Below are 27,748 nucleotides of genomic sequence, written 5' to 3' on the forward strand. Positions count from 1 at the left end.
GACATTTTCCCATTGTTTGGAGCCTTTTATTGACGTGTCTGCACTGCCTTTGAACCTTTTGGAGCAGAGCAGGGACGTGGCTGCTCCCGTTCTCCAGAGGAGAACCTGGGCAGGAAAGGAAATACAAGTGGGAAGGAGATTTGGAGGAGAAGGAAAGACTGGAGGATGAGGAGAGTGGCTCAGGGTGGTCCCTGCAGCCCTGCTGGGACTGTGGAAGCTGCAAGACCTCACTGGAGTGAGTAGGATGTTTGGTGGGGTGAGCCTGGACCCCAAAAGGGACCATCAGAAAGGGGCAGGGTCACACTAGCACATCTGGTGTCATTGTCCCCAACCCCGGAGCTCTTCCATGTGTCCTCTGTCTCTGGACCACGTGGGTGGTGGCAGTCACCAACCCTCGCCTGCTGGCTGAGATAAAGTGGAAGCAGGAGCTGCTGCCCCTGAGCCACGTTTATTATTCATATTATTTGTGCGCTGATCTGATTCCGTGTAATGATTTAATCTGTTAATGGCCCCTGATTCAATCGCTCCTCTCCCGTTAATCTCCTCTTGCCATTTGCACCTGATTTCCTGATTTTTCTGACGGCCTTTTGGCAGCTGAGGGTCGGGTTTGCAGCTTTCCGCGGGCACAGTGCCACGGCAGGTCACCCAGGGGCTGTGACGGGATTCTGCAGAGCCATGGCTGGGAGGAGGGAGGAGGATGAAGAGGAGGAAGCAGTGGGGAAACCTCTTAAGACTGCCCAAACCTGGAGATCCAGAGTGGTCCCTGCATCCCATCCCATAGACAGGGTGATCCTGGCCCCTGCATCCCATCCCAGGGACAGAGTGCTCCTGGTCCCTGCATCCCATTCCAGGGACAGGGTGGTCCCTGCATCCCACCCCAGTGACACGGCTATGCTCGTCCCTTCTCTGTGACATTGCCATTCCCCCCTCGCGCCGCCAGGCTCCCCGGGCTGATTTATGGAAGCACAAGGATGCAATCAAGGCCTCGGCCCCGGAGGACGCGGCGGCGGCTCCGCTGCATTTGGACCGGGAGCACGCGGCCGGCGCGGCGGCGGAATGCCAATGGGAAGCGGGGCCGGCGGGGCCGGGGCCGCGGCAGGTCCCCTTCGGGAAGATGGATCTCTGCACCTGAGCCTGAAGATGCTCCAGGCAGGGCTGGAGGAGCGGGATGTGCTCCCGCTAATGGGAATGTGGTGTCAGGAGAGGGGACGCGCCGCATCCATAACGCCGGTGACAAATGCCAGCCCTCCGGGAAGGAGCCCCCGAGGCAAAGCAAATCTCTCCCTGCAAAGACAACACCAGTGTGGCGAGTGACAGGATTTGTCACCAGTTCCTGGGAATGCGCCAGAGCCGCGGAGCCTTTGCCTTCGCCTCTGGGGGACCCTGGGCACCCCGCTCTCCCCTGCTCCCCCACTCCAGCCCCGAGCGGCGATTCCCGGCGGCGATTCCTGGTCCGTGCTGGCTCCTCTCGCCTGACGTGAGCTGATTTTGGGAGGCAGTGGGTGACGAGGGAGTACAGCTGCCGCTAAGTTATCCAAACGATTTATCTTAAGATTCATCCAGAATTCATGGCGCGGGAGCCTGGGCCGTGTCGGCCGTTAATATTCATGCGGATTTGGAGCAGCGTTAATCACCGGCGCTGACAATTGGCACTTCCCTTAATTGCCCGTGCAGCCGGCTCTGCCCGCCGTGTCCCTCCCACTCCGCCCCCCCGGGATGGGTGCAGGGTCACAGAATGTCGCCGCCTGGCTTTTTGTCCCCGTCTCGGTGTGACACGAGGGGCTGCTCGGAGCATCCCCAGCGCCCCGGGCTGAGCATCGCTGCACCCACAGCAGAGCTCAGGGGCCTGGCGCGTCCCCGGGGCTGTCCCTGTCCTCCAGTGGCACATCCCATCTGGATCCCGATGGAGCTGTGCCCTCGCTGCCGCCGTCCCCGTGGCTGGTGGAGCATCCCCAGGGTGACATTGCTGCGCCCACGGCAGAGCTCAGGGGCCTGGATCCCGGGGCTCTCCGCATGGTTTATTCCACCGTGGGGACATGGATCTGTATCCCAGTGGAGCTCTGTCCTCGCTACCGCTGTGCCCGTGGCTGCTGGAGCATCCGCAGCACCCCGGGATGGAGCGGCTCCCACCCACCCTGGAGCATGCACCCACCCCCGGGGCGCTGCTAATCCTCCCACGGCGTGGGGACCCGGCTCCGGAGCCCAGCGGAGCTGCGGCCTGGCTGCCAACCCGCCGGCTGCCGCCGTCGCCGCGGCTGGCGTTACCTGTCACCGCTGTCACTCCGCTCCCATCCAGCCAGCTGCCACGACGCGCCCCTGGAATACCAATGAGGAGCCGGGAGCTGCAGCGCACGGGGCCCCCTCGCCGGGCGGCACCGCCGGGACCCCCGGGGCTGGGGGACAACGTGTGCCACGGGCAGGGGTGGCAGCTGCTCCCCAGAGAACTGCTGAGACCCCTGCAACTCGTGGCAGGCAGTGAGGTGGGACACAATTGTGTCACCATGTCCCCTGGCAGGACACGGCCGTGAGGACACCTCTGAGGTCACTCCATCCTCTTGGGGCCGTGGACCCCAAAACCAACACCGGGAAGCAGCACATGGGGTCGGGACCCCCCGAGTCCATCCATCCCCCTGCAGAGCCAAAGTCATCCCAAAAAACCCCTCAAAGCCCACCCCCAAACCCTGGTGCCCCCTCTCGCCGCTGCGGCTCTGGGCGGGTTTCAGCTGTCCTCACGCTGTAATTGTCCTAATTAGATCGACAGATTTTGATGAAGGTTTCACAAGGAAAAGAAAGCAGGGAGGCAGGAGGAGATAATGGAATCGCAGATGACATTCCCATCACCCAGCCTCTCCCACAGCCGCTGCTGCAGCCCGGTCGGAAAATTATGCGTAAGGGGGGAGGAAAATTACCATAATCTTCCTCTGCAGGATGACACCAAATTCGGCTGGAGCCGAGAGGGGTGACAGGGAGCTGCTCTGTCCTCACCCGGCGGTGCCACCACGGATGTCACCCATCTGTGTCACACACTGTCCGCTCTGTGTCCCGTGGTGCCAGCACCCGACGGGACCCTGGTCTGGACCCGTCTGGGATGGCTCACCCATGGCACCCCCTCCTCCAGCACCCATGGGTGGGGGTCTCCCTGCGTCCCATCAGGTCCTGAATGTGTCAGGTGTCATTGCTGGGTGACTATTGGTGACCCCTTGTGGGTTTGGGGACACTGGAGGGACATGTGAGGGACACACTGGGACAGTACACAGCACCTCACATCCCGACCTGTGCCCCCAGCCAGGACAGGTCCCCTTTGAGGGGGAGAGAGGGTGACATTGGGGTGTCACCCCGGCTCCAGAACAATTGGAGGCAAAGGAGGAGCCTCTCCCCATCCGGATGCTGCTCCTGGCTCCATCTGGATGCTCTGCCCGGGCAGGATCCAGCCCAACCCATCCCTAATTAAAAAATACATCTATATTCCAGAGCTTCAAACGGTGCCCGATGCCTGCAGGAAAACTTCCAGCCCAGTTCTCCTTCTTTTCCCTGCTCTGGCCACACCACGATGCCAACACTGAACTCAACTCCCCCCAGACATTTCCCCAGCCCTGTGCTCCTCCTTCCCCAAATTTGCTGCCTCCTTTCCAGGGCATTTCCATGAAAACAGGCGCTTTGTTTCTTGGGATTCAGCTCTGCCTTCGCTGCCTGTTCCTGCCTTTGTCCTCCACAAGCACGGAACAAAAGGGAAAGAGACGAAGAAAACAGGACGGAGGCTCCAAATGGGCTGGTTCGGGCCCCAGACTGCCCACGGAGCTCAGGACGCTCGGTGCGGTGGTGCCGGGCTGGTGGATGAGGCCGGGGGAGCCGCGTTAGGAGCCGATTGATCGGCTCCCGGCAGCGCCGCCGGGGCCCCGCGCGGAGATCTGAGCAAGGAGGAAAACGAGAGTGAACGGGGGGAGAAAGAAGGAAATAGGGAGAGACTGGGGAGAGATTCCTGTCCCTGGTGGTGACAAATGCTCCCAGCACGCGGCGGAGAGGGCAATCCACCTTTCTTCTCTGCGCTGGGGGGAGAAATTCCCGTAAACTGGGGGAGAAATCAATTCCTGCTGCAGTTTGTGCCCCGAATCACCAGTGAACGTGTCCTGTCTTGTCTCCTGTTCCCTCTGCCGGTTCCCACCTCCGCCTCCCGGCACAATCGCTGTTCCGAGGGACACGGCGGCTGGAAGAACAAACCAGCAAGGTGACAGCAGTGCCAGCACAGTGCCACCACCCTGGGAGCGGTGTGGGGACACGCTGCTCTGTGTGTGCAGAGTGTTGGAAACAGCTCGGAGGGAATTCGTTCCTGGAAGGGTGGTCAGACATTGGAAGGGGCTGTCCAGGGATGTTTGGAGTCCTCATCCCTGGAGGTGTCCAAGTGCTCTGGGCTGGGGACAAGGTGGGGATGGGGCACAGCTTGGATGCAGTCGTGGATTCATTTCCAGCCTGAATGATCCTGGGATTCTGTCGGGCACTGGGATGCACGGCTGCATCTGCCACATCCCAGCCGTGTGTCTCAGCCACTCGCGTCCCCGCCTGGCACCTCTCAGCCCAAACTGGGGCTCAGCACCCATGGGATGTCCCTGTTCCCGAGGACAGGGACACCTCCCATGCTGCAGCCTGCTGTGGCACCCCGAAACTGAGAGTGGCTGCAGAACCATGGGGTGCTTTGGGTTGGAAGGACCTTAAAGCTCATCCGGTTCCACCTCTTGCCGTGGGCAGGGACACCTCCCACTGTCCCAGGTTGCTCCGAGCCACGTCCAGCCTTGGCCTTTCCCTCCTTTCCCTCCTTTCTATCCCTTCCACCTTTCCCTGTTCCCTAGCTCTCTGTGTGACCTCTCTGGGTGGGGGCCACCGGCTGCCACAGGGACCCCCCTCACTGTCCCACCAATGCCCTGTCGAGGTTCCCCTCTTTTGCAGCCTCATTAAGGACAGGTTAATTGTGGATAATTGACCCACAATAGCCCTCGGGTGCTGGAGCTTCCTCCCGTTCAAGCATCCGGCTCTGTCCATCCGGGATCCAGGGATGGAGCAGAAAAAAACCCCACAAAAATCCCGTTAGCTTTTTGTTCTATTTTTCAATGATCATTCCCTACCCTGCGGTCCCCAAGGGGTAGACCCGGACCTGTGGCACTGTGTCCACGCGGTTCCCAAGGGCTCTGGGGGAGGGTCCCCAACCCATGCCACCAGGTCCCCGAGGTCCCCTAGGGGATAGGTGGCACCCACAGGTCCTGGGAGGAGGGCGCTGGGAAGATGGGATGCGTTTGGAATCGCGTTTTTCCTCCATAGACTCGCAGCTCCCGGAGCCTTTGGAGCTGATGGAGAAGAGGAGGAGGAGGAGGAGGAAGAAGGGGGAAGGTCCTCACTGACCTGTCCACCAAACCCCACACCAAATCTGGGGCTTCACGGCACCCCCAAAACACGAGGTTCAACCCCCGCCTTGATCCTTTCACGGCGCTTCCCGAGCAGAATCCAAAGGATTTTGTTTTAATCTAAAACTGGCAGTCGGAGGGTGAATTAAGGCCGTTAATTGAATTTCCTCCGGCGGCGGAGCCGGGCCGGGGGGAGGCGGCAGGAAACGCATTTGATGTCTTGGAAAAGCTGCGGATTCCGAACGTGGTGGGGTTTGGGGTTGGGATTTTTTTTTTTCTAATTTCTTTTTTTAATTTAAAGTCGGTCGTAAAAAAAGAGCCTGACTTTGAGGAGCTAATGACTCTCATGAATTATTTTTGTTGATTTAGGCACCCACTCGGCTTTAAATATTATTAATAAAGGAAAAGTGATTCCTTTCCCCGGGAAGGGTCGGAATGACGCTGCTCTGGGGGTGCAGGGGAGGGGACACAGGCACCCCCTGCCCCACACCCAGCCCCTTCCCCTGCTCCCATGGTGAGGCCAAGCTGCATTTTGGGAGACAAATGGGTGGATTGCGGATGGATAAGGAAATTTTTGGAATGTCCCATCCAGAGGACTGTGTGGTCAGTGGCTCGGAGTCCTGATGGACCTCAGGGACCAGTGGTGACCCTCAGTTATTTCATATCTTCCTTGATGACACAAATGCAGGGATCATGAAGCCATGGAATGGTTTGGGTGGGGAGAGACCCTAAACTCATCCCATTCCACCCCCTGCCATGGGCAGGGACACCTTCCACTATCCCAGGCTGCTCCAAAAGGTCCAACCCAGCCTTGGACACTTCCAGGGGTGTGGCAGGGAGTGGAACAGGGTGAGCCTTAAGGTCCCTCCCAACCAGAATCGTTCCATGATCCCACAAAAACCCGGCGATTTTGGGGGTGCCCGGTGCCTCCTCAGCCCCCCTCGGCATCAGCATTCAGCGCTGGTGCCAAAACGGGCACTTTTCATGCCGGTTTAGTTTTATTGTTATGCCAAAAGCTTTAATTCGGGGCTGTCGTCCTCCCGCGCCGCTGATTTACGCTGCCAGGGGTTTAATTACACCATTCAGCATTTCTTAAAACATGAAAAACCGCTCGAGTTTGGGAGCAATTAAAAGGCAGCGGAGTAGATCAGCCCATCACAGAGGAGATAAGTAAATCAAACAATTAAAAAGCTCGTTTGGTGGCGAGGGAGAAGGGTCCCACCCCAAAATCATCTCCTGGGTGGGAGCCCTGGGCTGGCAGCTGCACGTTTTACCCGGAGTAATCGGGCTTGGGGTGATACTGGCAGTTACTGGGGGAATTGTGAGCCCGTCCAGCAACCCTTAGGAGCATCCCAGCACCCCCAAAAACCCACTTAGGGCTTGGCAGGATGGGGATGGGGACAGCGACAGGACGGGATTCCTGCCCCTCGCCACCCGTCCCCAAGGATTCTGCCCGGGGTTTTGGGGTGGTTTGTATGGCTTTGGGGTTTTCAGCGGGCTTAAAGCTCTCTCTTGTGGCAAAACCGGTCCATTACAGCCCTACTGGAGCTATCGAGCCCCAGCATCTCCCGGGGTTCCTGGAGCAGAGCAGAGACGGAATCTTAGATCATCTTCCCGAGAGATTCTGAGGCTCGGGAAACTGCAAGCAGTTTCTGCTCCCCGTTCCCGGCCGTGCCTGGCTGGCTCTGGAGTGCTGGAGGTGCCCAAAATTCTCTCGGCAGCGTCCCCGGCCGGCACTGCGGGCTGAGCCCCCGCCAACTCATCGCAGGTCCCGCCGCCGCCATCGCGATCAGGCGCTTTTTGTCCGCCGCCCGCGCCGTAGGAAATAAAGTCTCGGATGCGGAAGTGCGGCGCTCATTTCCGGTTTGTCCGCGGCGACTGCTGGTGAACGATGGCGGCTGGGGCGACCCGGGCGGGGGGGGCCGGGGGGGATCCGCCGCCATCCGCGGCCTCGCGGCACCGGGCGGCCCCGGGGCGGGCCGGGGGGAGGAGGGGGCGCGGGGGGACCCGATGGCGGGCGGGGGGCGCGATGGGTGGAGGACTGCGCTGACACCATCTTGGCTCGTTTATGCCGCAGGTTGGAGCTACCGAAGCCGGGCTGGAACCATGGTGAGAGGCCGGAGGAGGGCGGGGGGGCGGTCCTCGGAGTGGAGGAGGGGAAGGCGGGGGTCTCTGGGGGTGAGGGAGGGGTGGCTTTGGGGGTCCCCGGGGTGAGGGAGGGGTGGCTTTGGGGGTCCCCGGGGTGAGGGAGGGGTGGCTTTGGGGGGTCCTGGGGGATTCTGTGGCCAGAGATGAGCTGGGAATGAGCTTTGGGCAGGGAGCACATCCCTGGAAGTGCTGCAGGCCTGGGAGGTGTCCCTGCCCGTGGCACGGGGTGGAACTGGGTGAACTCTGGGGTCCCTTCCAAGCTGAACCATTGCAGGAGTTTGTGTTTGACTTTGCAGCCTCGCAAGATTGAGGAGATCAAGGATTTCCTGCTGACGGCGCGGCGGAAGGACGCCAAGTGTGAGTGGGGGTCCCTGGGCAGGAGAGAGAGGAGGGGGGATGCTCCAGCACACGTCCCTGAGGACACTGAGGAGCTCCTTGGCTTGGGAATGCCGAGGGATTGGGGTGGCCTGGGGTGGCTGTGGCTCAGTGGCCGAGGTCACTCCTGTGGGCGCAGGGACTCGTGGGGGTCCGGGGTGGGAATGACGTTCCCATCTCCCAAGGAATGGTGTTCCCAGCTGTGCATTCCCGGGCTGCCTGGCCAAACCCCAGGTGCAGCTCACTGGAAGCAATTCCCAAATATCCCCCTGCTCTGTTGGATGCCATGTCGGATGCTGGAGTTCTGTCACAGCGGGTGATTCATCACCCTCAACGGGAGATTGCTGTTGCCACCACAGAGTGAGGATAATTGAGACAAAGCGCTGCCTTGTCTCACTGTTTGACAACACGGGAAGAGTTTTCCCTCTTCTCCTGATTGTTTGGATCTGGCTGTCACCGGCTCCCATAGGAATGTTTTGGTGTGGGGAGCTGAGCCCTGAGAGAGCCCTCAAAGAGCTTTTTCCTCCCAATCCTCACTCTGGATGGAGCTGGAGTGCTCTGCACGGGGAAGGGAGTGGATTGGATGTCCCAGGGGTGACACTGGGGTGTCCCTGCTGTCCCCTCCTCCTCCACAGCTGTCAAGATCAAGAAGAACAAGGACAATGTGAAGTTCAAGGTGCGCTGCAGCCGATACCTCTACACCTTGGTCATCACCGACAAGGAGAAGGCTGAGAAGCTGAAGCAGTCCCTGCCCCCAGGTATCCTGGGAATCTTGTGTTGGGTGCTTGGGATTGAGGGGGGCCATGAGAGCCCCCTCCCTGTGTAAGGGTCCCTGCAGGGCTCCCACTGTCCCTGGAACTGGTGTTCCTGCAGAGCTGGAGGGCTCCAGGCAGCCCTTCCATGCCTGAGCCCCCCCAGTCCATGTCCTGTCTCTCCTCCCCAGGTCTGGCCGTGAAGGAGCTGAAATGAGCCGGGATCAGCTGGTGCCTGCTGGATTCTCTTTGTTTGTTAAAATAAATAAAAAACTGTTCCCGATGTCGCGTTTGGTGTTTTACAACTCGCTGTTCCTGGCCCCGGAGCCACTCCGGGGGTCTCGGAGCCGCCCTGGGGGTCCTGGGGCTGGTGTTGCTCCCTGCAGGGGAGTCCAGGGGCCGGTTCTGGTACCTGTGTGCACCAGACCTGGAGCCGCCCCCTTGCTCCTGGGTGGCCCTGGGGTGACAGCTGGGGACGGGACCTGCGGGCCCTGGGGTGACAGCTGGGGGCGGGACCTGCGGGCCCTGGGGCTGGCACACGGGGCCGCCAGCGTGTCCTTTGCGCGGTGTCCTCGGTAGCAGGGGCTGCGGGGTGCGGCGCCCCCACAGCGGGCGGTTCGGGGTGCGGTGTCCCGGTGGCGGGGGTGACGCCGGGCGCTGCCGTCCCCGCGAGCGGCTCGGCGGGCCCGGCGCGGCCAGCGGGGGCGGTGCGCGGGGCGGGCCCGGGGGGCGGTGCCGGTGGGTGGGTCCCGGGGCGGGCGGGCAGAGCCCGCGGCGTGGCGGCACCGCCGCCCCCCGCCCGGCAGCGCGGCGACCCCGGCCCGCCATGGGGCCCGCCCGCGCCGATTACCTGGCGCCCTGGTGGGCGGCCTGGCTGCACGGGCTCCCCCACCGCGGCCCGGATCTGCAGCCCGTGCCCAGCACCTTCCGCCCGCAGGACCCCGACTACCAGCAGGTACCGGCCCGGGACCCCCGCGCCCCCCGGGCCCCCCCCGCGCTGGGTCCCGCTCGCCCCGCGCCCCCCGCGCCGCTCCCCGGCGGCGCCCGGTGCCAGCTCTGATCTCACGGCGCACAAAGCGCCTTTCATCGCCCGGCCCCCCCCCGGGCCGGCCGGCACCGGCACCCCCGGCCCCGCCGCTCCCCTCCCGGCCTCGCCGCTCCCTTTGGTCCTCCTGAGCCCCTGCCCCGCGCTCCCGGAGCCGCCGCGGCATCCCGGCCCGCCGTGACCCCTAAACGGGAAGGGAGAACAGCGCCGGCGTCCCAGAGATCCAACATCCCGGCAAGGGACGGCTGCACCCCCGGCTCGGCCACCGCGGCTTGGGGGCCCTGCGTGGGAATGGGGACAGGGATGGGGACAGGGACACTTCCTCTTCCCCACGTGACAGTCCCATGGGGCGCTGAACGCGGCCGCATCCCGGGCACATCAGCGGGTCACGGGCACGGCTGCTGACTGTCCCTTCATTCCTCCCAGTCGCTGCTTTTCCTGGGCTTGGTGGCCGCCGTGTGCCTCGGCCTCAACCTCCTCTTCCTCACCGTGTACCTGATCTGCCTGTGCTGCTGCAAGAGGGACCAGGACCCCGAGACCAAGCGGTCCCACTCGTGTTGTGTCACCTGGATGGCCGTCACCGCCGGGCTCATCTGCTGGTGAGGACGGGGATAGGGACCTGCCGCCGTCCCCCTGTCACCGAGGGGACTCTGCGCTCCAGCCACGAGTCGCTTTAATTAGATCTGTGCAATTAAATGTGCTCCATCCCTGCCTCCTCCCGTGCAGCTGCTGGGGCAGCCCCAGGGACCAGCTGCGGGCCAGCCCCGTCCCCATCCCCGTCACGGCTGTGCCGCCTTCCCGGCTAATCCCGGGCGGGAGCGTGGCCGGCCGCTAATCCCAGCCCAGAGCAGATGGCGGGTGGCAGCGTGACCCAGCTGGCAGGTCCCTTGTCCCCGACCTTAATTGCAGCCACAACAATTAGACAAGGGGACGCTTTTTCACCCGGCACTGCTCTGGGGACTTTCCGAGCCCACCTCGGTTTGGGGCAGCCATGGCTGGGAGGACCCCCAGGGCAGTCACCCCGAGTGTCCCCCAGCATTGCTGGCCTGGGGAGGGACAGGATGGGCCACGGGCCCCTTTGACTGCCTGGCCACGACCCTCGCTCCAGACAAAGGGGCTGCTCTGCCGGGGCGGAGCGAGATGGCTGCCGGCGAGCCTCGCACGGAGCAGGGAAACAGGGAGACAGGGAAACGGCACCAATGAGCTCAGCGAGCTGCCCCCACCCCCCCACCACGGCAGGGGCCCACTCTGCAGCTCCCAGGGACTTTGAACCCCCCCAGGAGCCCGTTGGTGGCCGTCCAAGGGCTAATGGTGGCTGTTAGCAGGTCGGTGTCTGTCGGTTGTACCGGGGTTGCCAGCTACATGTGGGCACATGCCCGGCCAGGACACAGCTGTAGGGACCTCGGTCCTCGGGGCCAGCTCCAGGCTCTGTCCCAGCTCCGTGGGGAGCTCTGCAACAGCTGCAGGGAGCTCACCACAGGGCTTGGAGCCGCTTCAGCTCCCAGCCAAAGGTTTCATCGGGAGCAGCTCTTCCAGCGGATTCCCCTAATCTGCTTGGCCCAGCCCCTCCGCCCTCAATCTCTCAGGGTTTGGCAGGAGGAGCTTCCAACCCACCATGCCCAGGGAGCAGCTCCAGCTGTCCCCAGGCCCCTGTCACCGGCAGGAGCAGGTTCCCATCATGGCACTGTCCCTGTCCCACTCTTTGTCTCTGCCCTGCCATTGGTGGGCTGTCCCCCAAAAGCAGGGTGCTCTGGGGAGTGTCCCTTGTCCAGCTGGTGTCACAGGGTGATTGTGTCCCTCCCTGTTGCTTTTTATCATCTTTTTCTGCCAGAGTCAGGATTAAAGTCTAAAATTCTCAGTGACCAGGGTTCCAACACCTCCCCTCTCATCAGGGTCCCCTCTCTGCCCACAGTGCGGCCGTCGGCATCGGCTTCTATGGGAACAGCGAGACCAACGACGGGGTTTTCCAGCTGCTCTATGCCCTGGACCACGCCAACCAGACCCTCACTGGCATCGACTCCCTGGTAGGGAGGGTCCACAGCCCCCAGGGCGCATCAGTCCCCTGTTCTGGGTTTGGTCAAAGCACCAGGGAGGGACGTCCGGCCGAGCCCCCGGGGTGGCTGCGCTGTGCCCAGCGCGGGAGGGTGACGTCACCCCACAGAATGGGACCTTTGTGGCCCAGCAGAGCTGGGTTGGGGCCATGGCAGGGCTGTTCTGAAGGCACAGCGGGTTGGGGTGGAGCTGCTCTCCTGGAGAAAGAGCATTCCAGGGATGGGGCACATGACTCTGCCAGGCCGGCAGGTGCTGACCATCCCGCCGGCCGCAGGTTGCCAGCACCACACTGCAGATGGATGGAGCACTGGAACAGCACCTGGCGCGGCTGAACGAGCTCCTGGCCTCGCGGGGGGATTACGTGCAGACCCTCAAGTTCACTCAGCAGCTGGCTGGCAGCATCGTCCTGCAGCTCCAGGGGCTGCCGGCCTGGCGGGGCGTCAGCGCTGACCTCACCGAGCTGTCGGGACAGGTCGCCTATGTCGAGTATTACCGGTGAGCTCCAGCGTTCAGGGGCGTGTCCTGGCGGGGCTGGGGAGGTGGCCAAGTGTGACAGAGCCTTCCTCTGCACTCAGGTGGTTGGCTTACCTGCTCTTCTTCATCCTCGTCCTCACCGTCTGCCTGCTGGCCTGCCTGGGGCTGGCCAAGCACTCGCGCTGCCTCCTGGTCATGTGAGTACACGGGGGACGGCCTCGGGGGGGCTCACGGGGACCCCCAGCCATGCTCCCCACTCGTGCTCTCCCTGCAGGATGCTGTGCTGTGGGCTGCTCATGCTGGTCCTCAGCTGGGCCTCCATGGCCGTGGACACGGCGGCCGCGGTGGTGAGTGGTGCAGGAGGGGAGGGAAGGGCTGGTCGGGGCTGTGCCGAGCACTGTGGGCATCAGTGAGGTCCCTCTGTCTCCACAGGGCACCAGTGACTTCTGCGTGGCCCCAGACAAGTTCATCATGAACCAGACGGACGATGAGATCAGTGCAGGTGAGAGCTGGCTGTGAGGTGGAGGCGAGCACAGACAGGGACCCCAAAACTCACCTGGATGCCTGGTGCCCCCCACAGCTCCCTGTGCCCTGGGTTGCTCCTGCTGATGTTCCCTTTCTCTCTGCAGAGGTGGTTCATTATTACCTGTACTGTGACCAGAGCCTGAGCAGCCCCTTCCAGCAGGTACAGGGGGGGTGGGCACTGCCCTTGGTGCTGCCTGGGGCTTGGGGGGGGTCTGTGACTGTTCCCCACTCCCCCCTGCAGGCTCTCACCGTGTTCCAGCGCTCACTGACCACCATGCAGATCCAGATCCAGGGGCTCATCCAGTATGCACTGCCCCTCTTCCCAACAGCTGAGGTACAGGAGGGGACAGCAGGGGATCCCCATCCCTCCTTCTGCTCCCCAGAGCTCCCTGACCCCCCTTTTCCTACAGAAAGACCTGCTGGGGGTCCAGCAGCTCCTCAACTCCTCAGAGACCAGCCTGCACCAGCTGACTGCCCTGCTGGACTGCCGGGGGCTGCACAAGGTGAGGAGGGGGCTGACTGGGGACCAGCTCTGGGGCGCCCCTGCAGTGCCACAGCCCTGCCTGTGTCCCGCCAGGATTACCTGGATGGCCTCATCGGGATCTGCTACGACGGCGTGGAGGGGCTGCTCTACCTCGGGCTCTTCTCCCTGCTGGCGGCCGCCGCCTTCTCCACGGTGATCTGCGCGGCCCCACGCGCCTGGAGGCAGCTGGCCGGGCGGTGGGTGTGCCCAGAGACCCCTGCCCCAGCCCCCTGCCCTCACCCCGGCCACAGAGCCACGCGCACCTCGCTCCGGGCACCTTTGGGACGCGGTGCCTGCGCCTTGTCCCCGCAGGGACCGGGACTATGATGACATGGACGAAGAGGACCCGTTCAACCCTCAGGCGCGGCGCATCGCCACGCACCGCCCGCCCCGGGGGCAGCTGCGCAGCTTCTGCAGCTACAGCAGCAGCCTGGGCAGCCAGAGCAGCCTGCACCCCCCGGCACAGACCGTGTCCAACGCCCCCGTCTCCGAGTACATGTGAGACCCCCCCGAGCCCCCGCTGTGGGGAGGGAGCTGTGCTGGGGACGGGGGGTGACGGGGGTCTCGCTTTGCCCCCCAGGAACCAGGCTGTGCTCTTTGGAGGGAACCCCCGCTACGAGAACGTGCCCCTCATCGGCAGAGGCTCTCCTCCCCCCACGGTACGATGGGAGAACGAGGCCAAACCCTTGTGACATCCCAGGAGGGTCACCTTGGGCAGCCGCTCTGGGTCACCTGTGCTCAACAGCCTGGGACAGGGACAGGAGATCCTGGTCTCTGTGCCCTGGCAGAGGACGTGGCTCCCCCTGCCCAGCCCTAACCCAATTCCTGGCCACCCATGGGGAGGGGGCACAGCCACGTGCTGGGGGACACCAAAATAACCCGCCCCTCCCTCCCTTCCCTGTGTTTCCTCTCCATCCTAGCTCTCAGAGGACGCTCCTCGCAGTCTCTCCCTTCACGTTCCCATTTCCCTGCTCGTTAATCCTGCCCTGTTTGGTACTGCTGCTTTATTTTTTATTCCTTGTCTTTTTTTTTTTTCTTTTTTTCTTTTTTTTTTTCTTTTTTCTTTCTTTTTTTTTTTTTTGTGATTCTTTTAATTTTTTGCATCCATTATTTTGGAGCTAAGTTGCCCATCAAGAGTAAGTTCAGCCACTTCCTTCTCCCCCCTTATCCCGGGGGTCCCCCTCTCCTCACCCTTTCATGCCTCCCTTCATCCCCTTTTCCTGCTTGGCTTCTGGGATGCAGAGAGCTCAGGGAGGGGGGACAAAGGGCCACATTTTGTGCCCAGCCACATTCCAGGAGGATTTTCCGCTCCTGCATGTTGGGATGCTGGTCCCTATCTCCATCCCTGGAGCGGTGAAACCCCTCCCAGTCAGGATATGGCTCCAGGAATGCTGCCATGGCAGAATACTGTGTTCCTCTCCTCCAGGGATGATTTTTTTCATCAGGTGGAAGCTTGGATCCCATCTCACAGACCTGGCAGCTGGCGCGAGCCAGGGGAGGGGACACAAGTGGGGGGGATTAATTGGAGCGCTTCTCCCAGCCCTGAATAGTCCAATTTACCCAGGATTCAGATCCCTGAGGAAAGACTTTCTGAGTCCAGAATAACAAACTCGGAATAATCTTCCTTAATGCCTGGCTGGGGTGATCCTCCCTGCTGTGAAATCCTGGAGGAGTGTGATCCTGGGGGGGCTGGAGGCTTGGGCTGGCTGGTATCCCACGGGCAGATTTGGGATGAATTTGCTGCTGGGCTGAAGCTGGGAAAGTGGAGGATGAGCCTGGGAAGGGACAAAGCAGAGCTGGATGGGCTTGAAGGGTCTTGGCTTGGGAGGGGAGGGGGGTCTTGTCTCCCCCAGCCCTCAGAGAGGCCGACAGCAGGGTCTGAGCCTTCCCATACCCCCCTGGCAGATGAATTTGGGATTAATCCGCATGGAAACGATCAGTGGGGCAGTGCAGGGGCTGGGTGGGGTGTTTTGGGGTGCTGACCCCCGTGTGTCCCCCCAGTACTCCCCGAGCATGAGAGCCACATACCTGGCGGTCACCGATGAGCACGTCCGGCACCGCGGCGACTTCTCGGCCTAGGAGGAGATTCCGCTGGGGAAACCAAAGACCCTGGAGAGGGAACGCGCGGTAGGAGACACGGCGGGGGCTGGAGGACCAGCCTGGAGCCCCCCCAGCACCTCCCTCCCCTCGGCAGCCCCCCGAACCCAAATCCTGCTGCCTTACGGGCTCCCGGGAGCACAGAGGGGTCTCCGGTGTCTTCTCCTGTCCCTGCGCCCGCTTGGGGATGTTCTGGAGCACAAATCCCGGGCCACGCTGCCTCCGGGTGCGGGCAGGGGCTCCCGTAGCAATGCAGCACCAACCACTAGTGATCCCAACCCCTTCCCAACACCCCTGCCCGGCTGTCCCAGCTCCCCGTGCCCCCCTCGCTGCCCCCCAGCCGGAGCATTCCCGTCCTGAGGAATTACGGATGTTTTGGCCTTGCTGGATTTCCTTTGCTTCGTCCTGCGGGTTTTGGGAGCCGTGGGAGGTGCTGGCTCTGTTCCAGAGAAGGGAACTGCAGTGGGGTTTGTAGCGGCTTTTTGGGGTGGGTTTAGGCTCTTTTTGGCTCCCCAGGGCAGGTGTGGGCTGGGGCAGGCTCCCCTCCTCCTGCAGCCCTGGAGTGGTCACAAATCCCCTGGGAGAGGGACAGGAACTACTGGGGCATCCCAGGGGTGGGGGAGGTGCCTGGGAAGGGATAACAAGGACCTGCCACCCTGGGAGGCTCATCCAGGATTTCCAGGGCTCCAGGGTGAGGAGCTGGGAGAGCAGTACGAGCTGAACTTGGCCCTTTGGGACTGCCCTTTGGCACACGGATCCCCAGGAAATCCCCCGGGATGGACCCCCTGCCCCACCCCACCCAGACCCCCAAAGGGTGCGGACAGGGCAGTGGGTGTGCCCCCACCCGGGGCCAGAACATCCCCCTGACTCCGTCTCCATATTCCCCGTGACTAGCATCCCTCCCCGTGGGGAAAATCCCGAGGGTTTCTTTTTTATTCTTTTGGCTTTTAACGTTTCCATGTAACGGTACTGGTAGAAGAGCTGTTGTAACCGCATGTGAACTAACCGAAGGACTCCGGCTGGGAGCTGGAGTCTGGATGGATTTGTATGTGCCCTTTTGGGGGGAAAGATAATAAACACTTGGACTAAGTTAATCTCTCCTGTGCGCCTTTTTTGGGGGGGCTAATCAGAGTTGCGGGCAGCTATGAATTGACCTTCCCAATATGGCGGCGGCCACGTGACCCTCGCGGGAAGGGCGGCACTGGGCGGCGTCACGTGACGGCAGCGCCAATGTCACGTGATGGGGAGTCAAGCTGTTGCCTGGCAACGCCGACGCGTTCCCGTGCAGGCCCCACCGGTAGCGGCACGGGACCAGGCCCCACCGGGGTCCTTTGTCACCCCGGGCACTTTATCACTCCGTCCCTGCGCCTCAGCACCGTTTTGGGGCTCCCTGAGGCTCCTGCTGCCTTTTGAGGCCCTCTCAGGGTCCTCCCTCCACAGGATCCCTGCTCACATTTGGGGTTTGCCGAGGTTCCCGTTCCCTTTGGGACCTTCTGGGACTCCCTGAGGTTCTTGTTCCCTATTGGGACATTCCCAAGGTGCACACCATCTTCTGGGACTCCCCACTCTTTTTTGGGGTCCTCCATCCAAGATCCCATTCCCTTTTGGGGTTCCCTGAGGTTCTCAGTCTCTTTCAGCATCCTCCCTCTCTGGGGTCTCTGTTCACATTTGGGTCTCCCTGAGGCTCCCACTCCTTTTTGGAGTCCTTTGTCCTCAAAACCCTCTCTCCTTCCTGGAACTCCCTGAGATCCCCACTCCCTTCCAGGTGCAACTATCCATCCCTGAAAACACCACTCCCCTTTGGGATCCTCTCAGAGGCTCCCACTCCCCTTTGGATCTCTCTCTTCCTCCCTGAGGCCGCTGCTCCCTTTTAGGCTTCCCCAAGGCCGCCCATCCCCTCTGGAGCTCTCCATCCCTGAAGCCCCCACTCCTTTTTGGGGTTCCCTTTGAGGAGGCCCCACAGTCCTTCCCATCCCCTCCCACCATGGAGATCAAGTACGAGTACACACGGAAGCGCAGCGAGTTCGGGCGGCCCTGCAGCTTCTCGGACTTCCTGGCCGAGGTGACCGCGGACATCCAGCCCGACCCCAGCCTGGCCGACAACTTCATCCCCCAGGACCCCGTGGACTTTGCTGTGCAGGAGGGTCCCGTCATGGCCTTGCACGAGGTACGGGGACATCCCGGGATGTCGGCAGCTGGCCCGTGGGGACAAGGTGTGTGAGCCACTTTTTGGGCTCAGGGCCTCTGACCCCTCGGTGTCCCTCACGCCCAGGTGAACACGGAGCGGGCGCAGGTGTCCGTCCGGGGTGTGAACCATGTGGAAGGGGGGTGGCCCAAGCACATCGACCCCAAGAACTCAGAGCTGACCACCCGTTACCGTGAGGAGGTGGAGAGGGAAGAGGTCTACACCAAGACTGTCCAGCGCCTTGGCTCTGTAAGACCCTGCCCTGATCCCCCCAGACCCCCCTGACCCCTCCCCAGAGCCCCCCAGAGACACAGCCATGCTGTCCCTGCAGCTGGTGGAGCACTACATCAGGCAGAACAACGCCATCGACATCTACGAGGAATATTTTGAGGAGGAAGAGGATGAAGAGGAGGAGGAGGAGGAGCATCCCTCAGCCAAAACCATCAATGTCCTCAGGTAGCACAGCTCGGGGGGCTCGCCAGAGCCACAGCAGGGTCAAACCACCTTCACAGAAAGTGGGAAAACTTTAGGAGTTAAATCCCAGTGGGTTTGGGATGGTCCTGGGGCAGTTTGTGGGTGGAGAGACCGGCTGAACCCCCCTGCTCCATCACTCCATCCCTGCCTCTCACCCTGCCCAGGTGATTTGGGGATGGGAACCAGGGTCAGTCTCAGCTCTGAGCATCTCCTGATGGTGCTTTTGGATTTCCCTTCTTATTTTTGGTGCCTCAAAGGTTAATTTCCACATCAGGGGTGTTTAGGAGTCAGATCCAGTAAGATAATTGGATTTTTAGAAAGGTATGACCGGAAAGACGATGAAATCATCAACTCTTCTCCCCTCACCCGACCCCCTAGGAGAATCATTTCCTGCACTCAAGGCTTGAGGGCTGCAGATTGGTTTCCTTGTGATTCCCACAATTTCCTCTGGGAGATGTTCAGGGATTTGCAAACTGACCTGTCTTGGCTGGTGTGTCACCCCAAAGGGACCCCAACAAGATCAGGAGGATGTGCACACACCTCTCCTGGCACCCCGACGCCAACAGAGCAGTGGCCGTGGCTTATTGCAGCCTGGACTTCCAGGACAGCAGGAAGGACATGACCTTTGATTCCTATGTCTGGGATCTGGGTAAGGGCAAGGGCAAACCCACCAGGCGATAAGGGAAGAGAATTTGTGAGGAATTTGAGGGAATTTGTGTCTCAGAGAGAGGGATGAGGCCTTGCAGCATCTCGGGGAGGGTGGCTGGGGGAGCCTCCTGCTTTGCCCACACAGCAGTGCAGAAACAGGGAGAAATGGGAGCTGGAAGGTGGGAAATAACACTAAAATCCCACTCCATGGCTCCAGAGCCGTGACAGGCAGCAGAGCCTGGAGCCTGGGATGAGGTTCTTGTGCTGATGTGGTTCAGTTGGTAATGAAGGAAGAAAGAGGCAGCTGGAGCCCAGGGTGACTTGCCCTGATCTCTCCAAGCCAGGTTCACACCTGATGTATTTTGGAGTGAAAAGGACAAAGAAGAGGGGTGGGAATGCAGATTTGTGTGCTGGGGGTCTGACCCCAGGCCAGCTCCCGGTGACATGGGCACCTCACCCTACACAGCTGAGTCAGGGAACGGGGTGGGGCCAGCAGGGTGTACTGAGAGCTGCTTTTAGGGGACTGCCTTCACCCTTTACTCTTCACTCATCCCTCCTTGGCAGGAAAACCCTACACCCCAGAGCTCACCCTCAAGCCCTCGTCCCCTGTGGTGATCCTGGAGTACAATTCCAAGGACTGGTATCACATGCTGGGAGGCTGCTACAACGGGCAGATAGGTGAGGGGGGTTCATTCTGCTCCAGCGCTGCTGCACTCCCAGGATCAGTGCTGCCACTGGGGAGCACGGGAGAAGCCCTGGGATTTGCCCATGCACAGGTGTGTGCTCACCTGAGAGAGGGGAGGACACTGTGGCAAGGAGCCCTTCACAGCAGAGGGATGGATGGATGGATGGATGGATGGATGGATGGATGGATGGGTGGATGGATGGATGGATGGATGGATGGATGGATGGATGGATGGATCCAGGGGATGAGCAGGATGGGTGCTATGCTCCTGCCTCTCCCACCACCCTGGATGATCTCTGGGAAGCACTGGGTGAGGTTTCCTCCCTGTTCCAGCTTGGACAGTGGGGGAAACATGACAAGGAAAGGAGCTGGGCAAGAGCTTCTCTTTTCCTTCCCAGTGTATTGGGACACCAGGAAAGGAGGGCTGCCCACAGAGACGACCGCTGTGGAGTTCAGCCACAGGGACCCCGTGTATGGAGCGTGCTGGCTGCCCTCCCGAACGGGCACCGAGTGCTTGTCGTGTTCCACCGACGGGCAGGTGAGGGGCGGGAACAGGGCAAGGGGCCAGCGGCTCCTGAGGGGTCCTGAAAGAGCTTCCTGTGCCTGCTCTGCCCCTCAGCAGCACAAGATCCATGTCTCCCAGGCTGCCCCCACAGCCCCTGCCATGCCTTGTCCCTGCAGATCCTGTGGTGGGACATCCGCAAGCTGTCACAGCCCAGCGAGAGGCTGATCTTGGACATCACCCGGGAAGATCAGCTGAAGAAGGCTCTGGGTGCCACCTCCCTGGACTTTGTGCCCATCATGGTGAGTGTCCCTGTGCCCCCCACCCGCACCCCGACCTGGGCAGGAGGGGGAGCCCAGCCGGGCACAGAGCAGTGTCTGGCCACCCCTGTGGGCACAGCCCAGGGCCAGATGCCCTTAGAAGTACTGGGGGTTGATGTGCTCCAAAAACACAGGGTCCTGCTGGTATTTCAGTCCCTAAACCCCGCAGTGGTGGTGGGTCCCAGGGTTCTGGCTGCAGTGGGATCCTCCACTGCCCCCCACACCATGGGATCTCCGTCCTGCTGACAACTGCACCCTCCTGCTCCAACCCCAGCCCACCAAGTTCCTGGTGGGCACAGAGCAGGGCATCATCGTCTCCTGTAATCGTGATGCCAAGACACCGCCGGAGAAAATCGCCAACATCTTCAGCAGCCACATCGGGGCTGTCTACACCGTGACCAGGAACCCCTTCTTCCCCAAAGTCTTCCTGTCAGTCGGTGACTGGACTGCTCGGATCTGGACAGAGGAGCTCATGGATTCATCATCAATTATGGAGACCAAGTGAGAGGGTGTTTACTCGGCCAGAAATCATCCCCAGGGCGGCAGAGCATGCTCAGGGGCGGGTGGCAGAGCGGTCTGGTCAGCTCTGAGTACTGGGATGGGCGGGTGACCGAGGCAGGGCAGTGCCAGCGTGGCTGAGGGGTGGCTCTTCTGGAAGGAACCACACTGCCTACCTGATGGACGCGTGCTGGAGCCCCGTGAAGCCGGCCGTGTTCTTCACCGTCAGGTCGGATGGGATCCTGGACGTCTGGGACTTCCTCTTCCACCAGAAGGAACCTTCCCTCACCGTCAAGGTGGGTCCCCAGCACCTCTGGGACCCTTGCATCACCCCAGGGCCAAGTGCCACCACCAACCCATGCCCTGTCCCCAGGTGTCCAACGATCCCCTGTTGAGCGTGCGCTCGCAGGACAACGGGCAAATCATTGGCTGTGGCACCAAGATGGGCAATGTGTCCCTCCTGCAGATCTCCCCAGGGCTCTGCACCCTCCGGAAGAACGAGAAGAACCTGACCTCCACAGTATGTGCCAGGTCCCTCCCGAGCCCCACACTCTGCCTGCAGCCCTGCGCTGTCCCAGACACATCACAGGGTCCCCTGTGCCCCCCCCCGAGCCCCTCAGCCTCACATCTGCCCCCAGATGTTCGAGCGGGAGGCAAGGCGGGAGAAGGTCCTGCAGGAGAAATATCGGGAGCGGCAGCTGCGGGAGCAGGAGCGCCTGCGGGCCCAGCCAGAGGAGGAGAACCCACAGGAGGTGTTCAAGCAGGCCCAAGAAGATTTCTTCTCCAACATCAAGGCAGAGCAGCGGAGGAGGGGCATGGATGTCCCTGGAGAGGTAACGGGGACAGGACAGTCTGGCCACCCATGGCAGGGGCCCCACCAAGGGCAGGGGACAGGGTGAACCTCTGTCTTTCAGGATAAAGAGAGCCAGCCAGCAGCACAGTTGGAAAACCAGGAGGAAGAGTAGGAGGATGCCAAGGTCAGTGTGCTCCAGCTGCACCTTCCTTTCCCCTCCATGCCAGAGCTGCTGCAGGGATGAGGCCACTGTCCCCAAGCCAGGCAGCTCTCCTGGGCCCCCTGCCCTCCTGGGCCCCCTGCCCTCCTGGGCTCTATGCCCTCCTGGGGTGGCAAGTGAGGGACCCTGCATAGCCCCCTAACCCCACAGCTGCTCCCTGGCCTTTGCATCCTGATTTTCTTTGGTGCGAATAAACCAGTGCTTTCCACATCACATTTCCTCTTTTGTCACAGCAAGGTCAAGCAGAGGGTGGGAAAGCCACGTCCTCCTGTTCTCTCCTTGACCCAGGACACTCAAAGCCAGTGGCTGAGCACAGCCATGCACTCACGGCAGCACAGGGTATCCCTCAGTGTCCCCAGCCCCTGGAGGAGCAGGGCACAGCAGGGTGGCTGGTGGCAGCAGGGGGGCCCCAGTCCCCTCTGGGCTGTTCACAGCTGGAGGGCCCTGTGTCCCCACAGGAGCAGCCCCCGGGCTGGGTTATCAGTGCTGGGTAAACACAGCCCTGCTGATACAACTGGCAACCACGCGGACTCCTCACCCCCCCCTTAATTAATCATTAACGAGCTGCCAGCAGCACTGTCACAGCAATGGAGACATCACATGGGTGATGGCTGTCGGTGGGCTGAGGGGGAGCCCCCCAGCAGGGCCCTTCCTCAGGCTCTGCTCGGGGGCTGAACCCACCCGTGGCTGAGCGATGCCAGGACAGGGTTCAGGGGCCATCACCCCACCACCCCCCTGGGCACACAGCTCTGGGGGTGCTGCTGTGTCCCTTCCCCAGGCACTCAGGGTCCCGTCTGTGATTCTCCTGAGTGCCTGTGCAGCACCCTCTGCCAGCCCTGCCAGGGTCAGCTCTCCCCGTGCCAAACCCATCCCAAGCAAGGACCCACATCCCCACAGGGAAATGCATCCATGCTTGGATGGGTGTTTTCCTTCGCAGGAGTTCTGTTAGATGGAGCTGAGCTGGGAAACAGTGTCACCCCAAAGATGCCCCACAAATCCCACACTCGTTTTCTGCTTTATTAGGAAAGGGGTGGGGGTACCTGGACAGGGATGGGGCAGCTGCCACCACCAGTGGGGACAGTGCCCCCCACCCCTCCTCCCCTGGGGGAGGCTGACAGGCCCCTCACCCCCAGACTGGGCAACTCCATTTGTTCCTGCGCTGGACCCAGCTGCCCACACAGAGGGACCGCGGGGCTGCCTCACAGGAAGGATGGGCTGTCCCTGCCCCCATCCCCGCACCCACTGGGGTCTGTCATGTGCCCATGGGTTGCACATTTCACCTCCCGCACCCTCTCCATGGGTCTGGGGTGCTCCCAGCACCCTCCATCCCCAGGGACAGCGGTGGGGACGGGACGTGGCAGGGAACACGCAGGGAGGGGTGGGCAGTGCAGAGCACAGTCCTGGAGCCCCCCAGCAAGGGGACCCCCATCTACCTACGGGGCCAAGCATTCGCCCCACGGTGCTGGGGCCAGCACGGCAGGACCCAGCTGTGCCCCATTACTTCTTCACCTTGATGAGGGAGTGGTAGACGGGCTTGATGATGATGTGGAGGTGCAGGGAGTTGTCAATGAGGTACTCGGAGGTGCGTTTCTGCAGGTCGGCGTGCGCCAGGAAATCAGCCGCCTCGTCCGAGCTCTGGTGGAAGCTGTAGGCGTGCTTGACCAGCACTCGGCCCTGCTGCCTGACGCCCACCAGCACGGTCTTCTGGAAGCTGACACCAGCAAAGTCGGGGCTGCTCATGGCCGGGGTGATGACGAGGCGCGGGCGCCCGTCCTCAATGCGCACGGGCTGGATGGCGCCCGCCACCGAGTCCGAGTACACGGGGCGCAGGCTGACAGGCAGCCAGCGCGGTGAGAACAGCACGTTCCAGGTCACCCTCTTGCCGGCGTCGTGGCTGCTGGGCCCCAGCTGGGTCTGGAAGCTGGTGCTGCGGTCGTCCCGCGCCGGGTTGGTGATGACCCACTGGGAGCCCCAGCTGGGCGCGAGGTAGTTGCGGGGCAGGAACATGCTGCAGTTGACGTCAAAGTACTTGGCGAAGTGGAGCGGGGAGGCAGCGTGGAACTGGAAAGCCTGGAAGAGCAGGTCCTGCACCGCGCCGCGGTGCCGTGCCAGCACCGCCGACTGCACCTGCAGCCGGAACAGCTGGCTGGGCGCGATCATGGGGTAGCGGATGGCACGGAGCACCCGCTCGGCCACGGGCGCCTCCGGCTGCCGGCGGCTCAGCCAGCCCTCCACGGCGGTGTAGAGCTCCAGCTCGCTGTGCAGCACCAGGTCGGAGCGCTCCAGCAGCAGCAGCAGCAGCTCCACGCTCACCGAGCCCCACTCGGCGCTGCCCAGCACCGCTGACAGGTTCCAGGCCAGGAACTGGAGGCAGCTCTCCTGTAGCGCCGCGTCCCCGACGCGCACGGCGTAGTGGTACCAGCCCACCACGTGGCCCTGGCTGGACTCGCTGGCCAGGTGGGTCCTCATGTACTCGGCCACGCCGCGCTGCAGCCCCCAGACCCGGTACTTGCTGGCCAGCTGGTGCATGGGGATGGCCTGGTGCAGCAGGATGGAGACCCCCCCGCAGTACAGGTACCTGGGGCAGAGCATGGGATGGTGACACTGGGGACATCCATCCTGGCAGCTCAGTTCCCAGGGGAGCAGCCTCTGTCCTGGGCTGCTTTCCTCTGAGTATTCCCACCCCATGGGGTCCCCAGGGAAGCATCTCCGCACCTTGGATGCTTCCCTCTGGGTGTCCTAATCCCATGCAATCTCCACGGTCCCCAGGGGAGCACCCTCCTTCCCTGGCTGCATCCCATGAAGTCCCTAGTGGAGCATCCACCTTCTTTGGCTGCACCCATCCCTCAGGATCTCCATGGACGCCAGAGGAGAATCCTCCTTCCTGGCTGCATCCCTCCCAAAATATACATCCCTCCCAAAATAAACATTCCACGAGGTCCCTGTGGCTCCTGAGGGAACATGTCCCCTCCTTGGCTGTCTCCCTCTGGGCATCCCCATCCCCTGGAGTTCCCCGTGGTTCCCAGGAGAGCTGCACCCTCCTGACCTCCCCATCCCTCGGGGTCCCCACACACCTGATGAACTTCTCAAAGAGCACGGCGGTCTCGGGCGGCTCGTAGAGGGTCACAACGCTCTGGTTGCGCAGGAGGCTCTCGAAGACCTCGCTCTGGAGGCTCAGCAGCAGCTGGTGGGTGTGGAACACCTTGGGCTCGTCGGAGGCGGCCGAGCGGACCCGCAGCACCGAGTCGCTGCCATTGCCGTTCTGCAGCAGCTCCTGCAGCCGCTGCAGCAGCGTCAGCGAGTGGTTGATGGTGGCCGCCGTGGAGTCCCCACTAAAGTCGGCTTTTTGGGCTGCAGGGAGATGAGACCGTCCCAGAGCTGTACCCCAGTGCCATGCACTGAGGTGGGGTGGGGTTACTGGGGGGCCATGCACCTCCTGCCTCCACTCCCCCAGTGCCAGAGGGCTACTGGTGCCAAGGGGGTGTGAGGGAACAAAGGACATGGGGACATTTGTGTCCCTGAGAGCCAAAAAACTGCCTTTCTGCAGCAGAAGGGCTGAGACCACCATGTCCCAGGCTGGGGTGTGCTGGGAAATGGCCGGGTGCCGGCGGCCCTGGCTCTCAGCCCGGTTTGCCTGTCCTGATCCCGTCCCCGCTGTGGGCAGAGTGAGCCCCGGGCATTGCCCTGATCCCTCGCATCCCAGACGGATACATGGGGGGACAGAGAGCCCGTGGGTGTGGGGAGCCAGGCACGCTCAGCCCCGCACCCAGGAATGGGGTCCCAAGCAGCCTGGGGACACCAGTTGTCCTGGTGTCCGTGCTGGGATCCCAACAGGGACTGGAGAGGGATCTGGGAATGTGGAACAGGGGTCTCCATGCTCCCGTAGGCACTAGGATCCTTCCTTCCTCTCCTCTTCTCCCTCCTGACACCACACCCACACGCTCCTCGGAGCATCCTTCCCCCAGGAGGAATTTGGCCCCATCTGTCTCAAATCCATCTTGCCTCTCAAATCCCGTCTTGCCGAAGGATTACCCTTCCCAGCGCCGGCTTAAGGCCGGCTGAGCGAGGATGGAGAAGGGGAGCAGGCGCCCTGTACCCCGCTGGACTTGTCTGTCCCCTTCCCCGGGCACCAGCAAGCACCACCCAGCTCCGAGAGCGCAGCACATCCAGGAACCGCTTCCATCCCCTCCCGGCACCCCGACGGCAGCCGCAGAGACACGTTCAGCTCTCCATCAGCTGCCGAGCCGCACTCCGGCACCCGGCGAGGGCAGAGGCACCCGCGGCTCGGGGACCCTCCACGCCTCCCCCCACCACAGCCACCCTTACCGGCTTGCACAGTGAAGAGGAGGAGGAGGAAGGCGGCAGCACAGCCCCAGCGGCGGATGGCCATGGGCCGGGTGCCCGTCAGCCTGGCCATGGCGTCGCAGGCGCATCTGCCGGGTGCGGCACACGCTGCGCGCCCGGGGCTTATGTAGGCCACGCGCCCTCCCGGCCCGGGAGCCCGCGCCGCCGCATCGATTGGTGGAAACTGGGACCGGCCGTTGCCACGGGAACGGCTTCCAGCCTCCCTGCATCCCACCCTGACCCCCAGCCCCGCACCCCGGGGTGCTGCGGCGCGGGGACGTCGCGGTGCGGCACCTGCCGCTGGCACCGCCGTGCCGGAGCCCCACGCGCGGCCGCGGCCCTTTGTGCCTGGGTCTTTGCATTCAGGGCACAGCTCGGTGGCCTCCCGCTCCCCCCGGCTCATGGGTATTCATGCCGGCAGCAGCCCATCACCATGGCATCCGCGCTGCCGGCAGGAACTGCCTGCCCTTTTCCCAGCCTTTGCAGCCAAGAGGCCGCCCGTGCGCCCTGTGCGGCCTCCCTGGCCCCCTCCCGCCCCGACACCTCTTGGGGGGCTTCACCGTGGGGCTGGGGTCCCCCCAAAGCCCCAGTGCCACAGGCGCAGGCCGGGGTGGTGCTGGGTTAGCAGGACAGGGGCAGTGAGGTGTCAGCAAAGTGGTGCCAACCCCGCCTTGGCTGTGGCCCCGGTGGCACCGTGGGGTGGGGACCCAGGACCACGACCCCAGGTGGGGGGACACGTCCCACAGAGGAGGCAGCACAGCTCGCAGGGGCACAGCAGCCCCTTACCCACCGCTAAGGATCCCCGTCCTCCTGCACAGACGTTTGAACACGGGCTTAGACACGCTCTCCAGATGTTGAGTGTGGGCAGATGTTGCAGCAGCTGCCAAGGGGGTGGGATCACCATCTGTCCCTGACCCATGGGCGCGGAGTCTGAGGACAAGACACCGATCACCCCCATGCCACGCTGCTGGGGCTCCCTGGCCCCTTGCAGCGACGGGCAGGTGGGCAATGCTCAAACCCTGTGCCCCAACTGGGCAGGGGACCCCAAAATCACGGTGCCAGCAGAGTCCCCAGCTCGGGCAGGTGTCCTTGCACCGTGGGGGCTGGAGGGACAAGGCCCCCGCCAGGGCACAGCCGGTTCACGGCTCAGCACGTCCTCCGACGCCTCATTTCACCACCCTCCTGATAAACAACAGCTTGTGGGAGCGTGTGCCCGGCACCGTGCCAGCCCGGGCGGCAGCCACAGCCCGGCAACCCCCGTGTCCCCTGCGGGGGCTCGGCTGCTCACGGCGGCGAGGTGACCATGGGGGGACACGGGGGACCACGGGGCTGGTTCTGGAGGTCACCAGGGCACAGGGTGACATCACCCAGCCCGCGGTGACGTGAGGGAGCGGCTGTGCTGGCACGGAGATTGCGGCGGAGGTGGCGCCGGGCTCGCTCACCATAGCGACCTGTGCCAGGCAGCAGTGCCAGGACATCGCCCCCGCGGGCTGCGGGAGCGCTGGAGAGACGGAGCTGGACCCGGGCACCGGCAGGGGACATCCTCCCTCTCCATGTGCTGCTGGGGAAACTGAGGCACGGGCACGGTGTCCTGGCAGTGGGCACTTGCGAACAGCCAGGGCAGAGCCCAGCAGGGACACTCAGGCGGCGCACACGGATTCACACTCGTGTGCACAGCCACACGTCACACCCTGT

The 27,748-nt window shown here is 62.6% G+C and overlaps 4 protein-coding genes across 4 annotated transcripts; 3 read left to right on the plus strand and 1 right to left on the minus strand.

Moving 5' to 3' along the window:
* Positions 1–7,221: 7,221 nt before the first annotated feature.
* On the plus strand, positions 7,222–8,951 carry RPL38 (ribosomal protein L38). The gene is made up of 5 exons (XM_066200374.1): positions 7,222–7,277; positions 7,471–7,502; positions 7,838–7,898; positions 8,552–8,674; positions 8,860–8,951. The coding sequence occupies exons 2-5, from the start codon at positions 7,500–7,502 to the stop codon at positions 8,883–8,885; spliced, it is 213 nt and encodes a 70-aa protein (XP_066056471.1). The 5' UTR covers positions 7,222–7,277; positions 7,471–7,499; the 3' UTR covers positions 8,886–8,951.
* A 464-nt stretch (positions 8,952–9,415) lies between these two features.
* TTYH2 (tweety family member 2) lies at positions 9,416–16,473 on the plus strand. Its single transcript, XM_066200601.1, has 14 exons — positions 9,416–9,623; positions 10,140–10,312; positions 11,626–11,737; positions 12,040–12,260; positions 12,341–12,436; positions 12,514–12,586; positions 12,672–12,741; positions 12,869–12,924; positions 13,006–13,098; positions 13,175–13,267; positions 13,342–13,484; positions 13,600–13,785; positions 13,868–13,946; positions 15,289–16,473. The coding sequence occupies exons 1-14, from the start codon at positions 9,495–9,497 to the stop codon at positions 15,364–15,366; spliced, it is 1,602 nt and encodes a 533-aa protein (XP_066056698.1). The 5' UTR covers positions 9,416–9,494; the 3' UTR covers positions 15,367–16,473.
* Positions 16,474–17,368: 895 nt separating this feature from the next.
* DNAI2 (dynein axonemal intermediate chain 2) lies at positions 17,369–21,733 on the plus strand. Its single transcript, XM_066200652.1, has 12 exons — positions 17,369–17,551; positions 17,657–17,818; positions 17,901–18,025; positions 18,550–18,692; positions 19,256–19,369; positions 19,775–19,914; positions 20,058–20,180; positions 20,473–20,699; positions 20,857–20,992; positions 21,070–21,216; positions 21,335–21,529; positions 21,611–21,733. The coding sequence occupies exons 1-12, from the start codon at positions 17,369–17,371 to the stop codon at positions 21,659–21,661; spliced, it is 1,746 nt and encodes a 581-aa protein (XP_066056749.1). The 3' UTR covers positions 21,662–21,733.
* A 979-nt stretch (positions 21,734–22,712) lies between these two features.
* Positions 22,713–26,126, minus strand: BTBD17 (BTB domain containing 17). Its single transcript, XM_066200737.1, has 3 exons — positions 26,036–26,126; positions 24,784–25,060; positions 22,713–24,287 (listed from the first exon to the last, which is right to left on the minus strand). The coding sequence occupies exons 1-3, from the start codon at positions 26,124–26,126 to the stop codon at positions 23,207–23,209; spliced, it is 1,449 nt and encodes a 482-aa protein (XP_066056834.1). The 3' UTR covers positions 22,713–23,206.
* Positions 26,127–27,748: the final 1,622 nt, after the last annotated feature.

This window comes from Chamaea fasciata, unplaced genomic scaffold (genome assembly GCF_029207755.1).
Source record: "Chamaea fasciata isolate MVZ Bird 193981 ecotype frontalis unplaced genomic scaffold, bChaFas1.0.hap1 SCAF_19, whole genome shotgun sequence".
NCBI classification, from domain to species: Eukaryota; Metazoa; Chordata; class Aves; order Passeriformes; family Sylviidae; genus Chamaea; species Chamaea fasciata.